This window comes from Crocuta crocuta, unplaced genomic scaffold (genome assembly GCF_008692635.1).
Source record: "Crocuta crocuta isolate KB4526 unplaced genomic scaffold, BGI_CrCroc_1.0 scaffold114, whole genome shotgun sequence".
NCBI lineage: Eukaryota > Metazoa > Chordata > Mammalia > Carnivora > Hyaenidae > Crocuta > Crocuta crocuta.
Window position 1 is genome coordinate 210,762 of NW_027530000.1, and position 8,492 is coordinate 219,253.

The window sequence follows — 8,492 nt, forward strand, 5'->3', positions numbered from 1 at the left end:
AGAAGCTGGCGCTGTGGCCCTGGCTTGCGGGGGGCACTCTGAGGACGCCCCGCGCCTGGCCTGGCCGCGTCCAAGCCCTGTGGTGACTCGGGCCAGCCGGGCTTCTGCACGCCTTTAAGGTGTCCTGCCAGGCTCGTGACTGCGTGCCCTCCGCCAGCAGGGCGGCCGAGTCCCGTCAGCTGGAGTCACTGCTCCAGGCCCTCGGCTTCTGCGGGACCAGCCCGGGCCTCAGTGGGGAGCTGAGGGTAAGCACTGGATGCCCTGTGCTGCTGGGGGGGGGGGGGGGGGGGGCGTGGGGTCCCCGCGCCCGCCCGTGGCTCGGTCTTTTTCGCTCCAGGCCCTGGAGGCTGTTGGTACCAGACCTGCCTGAGGGCCCCGCCCACCAGCCCCCAGCCTCGGCCCGAGGGCGGGGACAGAGCCCACCCCCACGCAGGCCTTCCCTGCCCCCGGCCCTGCCTCTGGCAGCCACCACCCTGCTGTCTGTCTCTGGACTTGCCGGGTCCTGACGTTTCATGTGAAAGGAATCCTACGAGGTGTGGCCTTGGGATGCGTTCATCCACACGGCGGCACGTGTCAGCAACTCCCTTTAAAATGAACTTCATGGGGTATAACTCATATCCATGACTTAAAAAAAAATTAATGTTTATTTTTGAGAGAAGAGAGTGAGCAGGGGAGGGGCCGAGAGAGAGAGAGAATCGCAACCAAACCAGCCTCTTCGATGTCAGCACAGAGCCCCATGTGGGGCTCCCACAGGCCGCGGGGATGTCACGACCTGAGTCGAAGTGGGATGCCGCCCAGGCACCCCTCGTGCGCCGTGAAATGCAAACATTTCCGTGCGTTTTGAAGCCATGTGTCCAGCACGATCCCGGTCACCACAGGACACACCCGTCCTTTCCCAGGGGTCCCTCCGGCCCAGAGCAGGGATCAGGCCTCTGGCGGTTGCGGTGACCGAACCCCCGCCCTGGACATCGGAGTCTCTGGGTCTGGCTGCCTGCGCTCTGCATGGAGCGTTTTGAGGCTCGTCCATGCTGGTGCTGGACCAGACCTCGGTCTAGATCTTCTGGCTGCTGAGAATATTCCCGCGATGTGTCCCTCCCCCTCCTGCTGACGGACGTTCGTTTCCAGCGCTGCTCTTAGCTGTGGCGAGCATTTCCCGTGCGGGACTTCGTGTAAGTGCCTCGGGGACAGGATTTCTGGGCTGCAGAGGAAGGTCCTGCTCTGAGTTATAAAACTACCAGGATTCTCTGTGTAGAGGGACACAGTGTCGCCCTTCCCTCTGGGCTTGGGGCTGGCAGGGGGTGGCAGGGGCGGGGCCAGGAGCCTCCTTGGAAGCCGTCACCCAGGCTGTTCCCTTCCCCACCTTTAGGGAGCCAAGAGGCATAGTCCCGTCCCACCCCCTCCCAGAGCCTTAGAACCTGCGCCGCCTCCACGAGCAAAGGCAGGGGTAGGGTTGTGGGGGGACGGGGCACCCTTCCTTTGCTGAAACAACATCTGAAGGCCCTGCACTGAGCCTGTGCTCTGAGAAGCTTGGCAAGTTCCTCTGGAGGAAGACAGAGCTTTCCAGCATGAGCTCTGGCCAGGCTGGAGTAGGCTTGGGAGGCTTGGGACCCGGGGGCAGGGAGGTGCCCTGTCGAGGAATCTTCCAGAAGGTGGCTCAGCTCCTTTGCTCTACTTAGTTATCTTTGGGGCCTCTCCCACTTTCCAAGGAGGTAACTGAAACGCCCTGAGTCCGGAGGGGACCCACCTCATCCCTTTCTGCTACCGTGGGGGGGGGGGGCGCTCACCCCAGGCCCACCTCCCTGCCAGCCAGGTGTCAGCCAGGTCAGAGGAGCAGGGAGCCTTGTGGGCGGGGTGACAGGGACGGGAGCCAGGTGGGACTCCTGTGAGGACTGTGGCGTGTCCTCTCCTGTGCTCTGCGGCCTCATTTTAGGCCCATCCGAGGACGGCTTAGCGAGTCCCGGCGAGGGTCGGCCCATGGCTTCTGCAAAGGGCAGGGTGGCGGACACGGCTTTGCCACCGCACGGACCATTGCAGTAGACTGCAGGCGTGGCTCCGAAGCAGCCGCGCGCGTCCAGCGGGTGAGTGGACGTGGCTGGGTTGCGACTAGATCATGCGAAGACCTCAAACAGCCCAAACGGGTCAGAGGAGCGGACAGACGTCTTATACGCGCATGAGAAGATGCTCATTAGGGAAATGCAAATCAACACCTCGGCCAGAAACCGCTTCACACCCACTTGGGCATCTATTTTTAGGAAATCAAAAGCTAACAAGTGTTGGTGAGGACGCAGATCGAGGGGAGCCCCGGGCGCCGCTGGCGGAGCGTAAACTGAGGCAGCCTCTGGGGAAAACTGTGGAGCCTCCTCAATAGATTGAAACAGAACCACCCTGTGACCCAACAACCCCACTTCTGCGAACGTGCCCTGGAGAGTTGGGAGCGTGAGGAGACGTCTGTAACCCAGGGCGCACAGCAGCCTTATTCACAACAGACAAAATGTGGAAGAAACCCCAGCGCCCATCGATGCTTGAATGGACAACCGATAATCAAAACGTGGTCTATCCCCGTAATGCAATAGTATTCACCCTTGAAAAGAGAAATTCTGGGGTGCCTGGCTAGTTCCATCCCCACATTGGGCACAGAAATTATTTAAAAAAAAAAAAAGGAGATTTTGACACAGATGATCCTGCAGGACGCGCTGCGAAGGGAAAGGAACTGTCGTGAAAAGACAAACACCGCGCGACCCCACTTACGTCAGGGCCTTAGAGCAGACGGAGGTGGATGGCGGGTGCCGGGGCTGGGCCGCGGTCAGAGTGCAGGGGGGCAGAGCGCCAGTCTGGGGGACGAGAAGGTGACGGAGGTGGACGGTGGCCGTGGCAGGGCAGTGTGGGGTGCTCGGTGCCCCTGAACTGGACACTTAAAAATGGCTAAGATGTCAATTTTCTTTTTTTAACATGTTTATTTATTTTTGAGAGAGATACAGAGTGTGAGTGGAGAAGGAGCAGAGAGAGAGGGAGACACAGAATCCAAAACAGGCTCCGAGCTGGCAGTCAGCACAGAGCCCGACGCGGGGCTCGAACCCACGAACCGTGAGATCGTGACTTGAGCCAAAGTCGGACGCTTAACCGACTGAGCCACCCAGGCGCCCCAAATAAGTAAACATTAAAAAAAAAAAGTTCACGGACCGGGGCACCTGGGTGGCTCAGGTTGTTAAGCTTCTGATTTCGGCTCAGATCATGATCATATGGTTTGTAAGTTCGAGCCCTGTGTTGGGCTGTGTGCTGACAGTGTGAAGCCTGCTTGGGATTCTATCTCCCTCTCTCTGCCCCTCCCTCTCCCTCAAAATCAATCAATCAATCAATCAACTTGAAAAAATAAAATAAAAAAGTGAAGTTCCTCACTGTGTGCTGGGACGTGGACAACACCGGAGGGCGGGACAGGACTGAGTCCTGGCCTTGCAGACGGCCCGATGCAGAGCGGGAGGGTGCGGGTTTAAACCCTCCAGCAGCCGCGTCGCGCTGTGACGTCGGGGCGTCACTTCGCTTCTCTGGCCCTCAGTTTCTCCTCCCTCAGGTGAGTGAGGGTAGGGGTCCGACCTCGTCCGAGGGGCACTGTGGCCGTGACAGCTGCTTCCTGTAAGGAGTGCTGCCTGCGCAGCCCAGGTACGTCTCGTTTGTGGTACGCACGCTCCCAACGCCTGCGCACAAGGGACGCGGGGCTCGGTCCCTGCCAGCCTCAGGACACAACGTCTTCGTCACCTGTTCCGTACACAACCTGTGTTACCTGCGCTTCTGTTTAAGCACCCGGTACTTACGCTGTCGCCGATTCAGCGCCACGGAGCCTGGCGGCTCCAGGCTGACTCCTCCCGGACAGACCTCTTCTCCCCGCACCGACGCCACGGCCTCCTTTCCTAATCAGTGAAACCAACGAAATGCACAGAACCACACACAAAATGTGGCACTACAGGGCCGCAAAGACACTTGTATGGTAGGCCTGACACCGGGCAGGGGGTCGGGGCGCCTGCTCACCTGCCCTCAGCTGGGAACGTGCGCCCAGGACACCGAGTGAGTGCTGGCCTGGAGGTCACGACAGAACGTAGTGAGCACACAGGTTTGCAGATAAGGAATCGGAGTAATTCGGATATAAGCACTGACAATGAGAGAAGGGCCCGAACCTGGAGGTGCCAAGCAAGGCCTGAGGGGGGGACTGGATGCCTGGGGGGCCTCCCCTTGGGGGCCCAGTAACCTGAATGCACATCCTACCTCCACCCATCCATCCCCTAACGTCACTGTCCTTCCTGGAGCAGAGGGTGAAGATCTCCTTCCCAGGGCGGGCTGGGCTCCTGCCCTGGGGTCTAGCCCCCTCGGCTACCCTGTGACCCCACCCTCTGTCCTGTGTGTTCTTCACACTTGGCTCCGTTGCAATTTCATGACCTTTTGTGCAGGTACCACCTCTCCCCGTCCCCACCCACTCCTGAAGGCAGGTTCTCCTGCTGAGGCAGCTCTGGGGCCTGGGCAAACACAGTTGGTCTTGGACAACGGAGGGGGTGGAGAATGACCTCAGGGGTGCGTGGCTGGCCTCGGATTGAAAACAGGGTGCTTGGACCCCTTGTCTCTCCCAGCTCTGGTGGCCTCTGGCCAGTGTCCAGGGTCAGGAGCCTGTGTGTCCTGCGGCCCGGAGAAGGGCCTGGGTGCAGGCCAAGGGCTTCCAGAAGATGCTGAGTGGGATTCCTTCCAGAGGAGCAGGAAGTACCGCGGCTGGGTGGGTCTGTGAAGGCAGCAGCCGGGGCCTACCCGTTGGACCCATCCACAGGCTGCCGCGACCACCCAGGGTGGAGGGCAGCAAGGGGGGTGTGTGCTCTGCATTTACAGAAGTAGTATTTGAGCATAAAAATACTTCACACTATGGGGCGCTTGGGTGGCTCAGCCAGTTAAGCATCCGACTTCGGCTCAGGTCATGATCTCTTACTCCATGAGTTCAAGCCCCACATCGGGCTCTGCTGACAGCTCAGACCTAGAGCCTGCTTCTGATTCTGTGTCTCCCTCTCTCTCTGCCCACCCCCCTCAGAAATAATAAAAACATTTACAAAAAATTTTTTAATTAAAAAAAAAAGGAATAATTTACACTAGGGGCGCCTGGGTGGCTCAGTCGGTTTGACTCTTGATTTTGGCTCAGGTCATGATCAACTGGTTTGTGAGTTTGAGTCCAGAGTTGGGCTTTGCACTAACAGTGCAGAGCTTGCTTGAGACTCTCTCTCTCTCTCTCTTTCTGCCCTTCCCCTGTTTAGCCTCTGCTTGCTCCCCTCCTCTCTCTCAAAATCAATAAATTAAAAAAAAAAAAAGAATTCACACTAGTACTTAAGGTATACAGTACTTTTCATAAGGTTTTAGGGTGTGGGTCAGGTTCAAAGTCAAAGGCCAAGAAAGAATCCTTGAAGACGTCTTTGGTGCAAAAAGGGATTTTATTAAAGCACAGGGACAGGACCCGAGGGCAGAAAGAGCTGCACTGGGGTTGTGAAGGGTGACTGGTTACACCCTATGAAGCTGAGGGAAGCAAAGTCAAGGGGAAGTTTCTTAAAGGGATTTCCATATGCTAAGGAAGACTCACAGATCACTGGAGGCTGTTGTCAAGTTAAAGTTGTTTTCTGTCTAGGAAAACATTAGCTTTAAGACAGTAGGGAGTTCCTGGTGTTGATAAGATTTTTCTCCTGATTTTACTAAGATATTTGTAAATTGAGACTCTATCATTTCAACGCTTTGTTTTTTGTCCTTTCCTTTGTTCTTGAGCAGTCAGGAGTGCCTGAGGGCTGTCTCACACAGCCCACCTGAGGGGGAGGCGAGGGGGGTTGTTAGCTGGGCTTGGCCCTCACCTCTCCTTATGCTCCCTCATCTCTTTGACTCTTCCCAAAGCAGCGACTGTTAACAATTTCCTGTGTGAGAATCTGGCTCTTTGCCCTGCTTGCTTAGTAACTTTGGGCACATCATCTAATTTTTCTGGGCCTCAATTTTCTCATCTGTAAAATGGTGATATAATAGCAAGTACCTCATAGAATCATTGTAGGGAATAAATGAGTTAGTATATGGAAAGGCTGGCTTACGGTCAGCCATGACTTAGCCACTACGCTATATATTACACATGTATATATAACCTAGCACCATGGGGTATACACAGTTACATACACATATGTGGTTGTTCACACATGGAGGTCGGGTATACACCCCCCCCACAGTGTTTTCTAAAATGACAACTAACAGCCCAGTTCACTGGGTGTATAACGTGTATAACACGTTATTATAACGTGTTATAATCACGTTAATTATAAACTTTGGAGTGCTTTACATCTGAGCACATGTATATGTAACACTGTGTCTGAGAATCTATTTATTATCCCCATGAAAGGATTTATCTAAACTTTCTGATTTCCTGTGTTTTGGTTCAATTTGGTGGACAGTTTGTTATGATCCAATGCAATTTATTATTTTTTTAAATATTTTTATTTATTTCTAGGAGAGAGAGAGAGAGACAGCGTGAGCAGGGGAGGGTCAGAGAGAGAGGAAGTCACAGACTGAAACAGGCTCCAGGCTCTGAGCTGGCAGTCAGCACAGAGCCCGACGCGGGGCTCGAACCCACGAACCGCGAGATCATGACCTAAGCGAAAGTCGGACGCTTAACCGACTAAGCCACCCAGGCGCCCCGATCCAATGCAATTTAAAATGCATCACCTGTAAAGCAGCCCTTCTCTTTCTAAGAATTTGTCTTTTTTTTTTTTACAAATTTTATCTTATTTTAATTATTTTTCAAGCTCTATGGCCAACATGGTGCTTGAACTCAAGACCCTGAGAGCAAGAGTCCCATGCTCTACAGACCGAACCGGCCAGGTGACCGTCTAAGAACTTATTCAATGCAGCCCCTAGCCCTGGGGGCACACGTGGCACTGCCAGCTATTAACGCGGCTGTGCAGACAGGAGGCAGCCGACCCGGGAGCCGGAGCACAGGCCCCCTCCCTCCCCTCCCCCCCGGCCNATGCCTGCCCTACTCCGCGGGCCCTTCATCACCATCTCCACATCCGGGGCTCCCCCACCTTTGCATCACCCGGACGCCTCATTCGGATTCCACACCTGGGGCCTCGCCACCGGCATCGGAACCCCCCAGGCGCTTACCTGGCCTGGAGGTGGCCTTCTATGGTTCCGGGATTCCTGGCCCCTGAGGAACGTTCACGTTTGGTTTTCAGAAGCACGACCTGGAGGTCGCAGTCAAGTGCATCAACAAGAAGAATCTGGCCAAGTCCCAGACACTGCTGGGGAAGGAAATCAAGATTCTCAAGGTGAGCAGTGTTGGAAGTGATAGGGGGAGAGGGTGCTGGGTGAGCCTGCCCTGATCATAAGAAACTTGGGTTTCTGTCCTAGGAATTGAAACATGAAAACATCGTGGCTTTGTATGATTTTCAGGTAAGGCTCCGGGCTCCGTTCCCGCTGGGGAGAGGGCACCGGTCGCGTGGGGAGGGGGTACATTACCCTCCCAGTCTGGCCTGTGCACAGCTTGGTCCTAGACCAGCCAAGTGCTGGAGGCCCTGGTCAGTGGTGGAAGGTTCTAGGCCGGTGTCTCAAGTTGGGAGAATTTGTTAAGCACCTGTGTGTAGATCTGTGTGGCCTGCCCAGGAGTCTGGAGACTTCATTCTCCATTCCCGGCCCGGTTCTGAGCCCGGGCTTCTCAGGGCATGTTGGGAGGGCCCTGCCGCCCCCGGCTGCCTGACCGCCACAGGCACCAGGGAGCACCCCTGTTGGAGTTACTCTGACCCACCCGAGGTGTGTAGCTACGGCGCGGCCCTCGGGACTGTGTGGCCCAGTGGCCCTGACATGGGCCCTGTCCTCAGCGCAGGCGGTCCTGCCGGCCGGGCCCACCTGTCTGGGCCGGCTGGTTGTTGACATTGCTCCAGCGGCCGGGCATTGGCCAGTCTCTCCCTGCGTCAGGCTGGGGGAGGGGAGGGGCCCAGGGAGATTCCTTCTTGCTGGCAGCCTCGGCCAGACAGCCCAGGCCGGGAGGCAGTCAGGCCCAGCGGGCTCAGGAGGCCTCAGCTGGGTTCCCTCACTGCCCCCAGGTCTCAGGGCCCGAGGTGGGGCCCCGCTTCGGTGAGTGTCCAGCACCCTGGACACCCAGTTTGGGGACGGGGAGCCTGAGGCGGCAGATCTGCGGGCCAAAGTGCTGACTAATGATTTTGAAACCTGTTTACGGAGGCCACGGGACCAGCCCCTGGCTGAGGGGAAGTTCCCAGCCCGGCTGTCTATGTTTTGGTGGCCTCCTCCCTCCTCCCCTGCTCTCCTCCTCCCCCTTCAGAGCTGGGCCGTGGCCTTGGGGGTTGTCGCGTGACGTGAGGTGGTGAGGTGACAGGGGCAGGGCACAGGTCCAGTGCGACAGCGAGTACCTGGAAGCCGGGCACTGGGCACAGACACACTGTGTCCTGGGGGCAGCAGAGTGGCCCCCCCTCCACCTCACACCT

At 56.8% G+C, this 8,492-nt stretch overlaps 1 protein-coding gene across 1 annotated transcript in view; it reads left to right on the plus strand.

Annotated features, from left to right (window-relative positions):
• ULK1 (unc-51 like autophagy activating kinase 1) overlaps window positions 1-8,492 on the plus strand; it is a 34,084-nt gene that overhangs the window by 6,812 nt on the left and 18,780 nt on the right. The window contains exons 5-10 of the mRNA XM_077763605.1: window positions 161-245; window positions 338-353; window positions 900-981; window positions 1,931-2,078; window positions 7,227-7,319; window positions 7,402-7,443. Of these exons, the coding sequence (XP_077619731.1) occupies window positions 161-245; window positions 338-353; window positions 900-981; window positions 1,931-2,078; window positions 7,227-7,319; window positions 7,402-7,443 (466 nt within the window). The remainder of the gene's footprint in view (window positions 1-160; window positions 246-337; window positions 354-899; window positions 982-1,930; window positions 2,079-7,226; window positions 7,320-7,401; window positions 7,444-8,492) is intronic.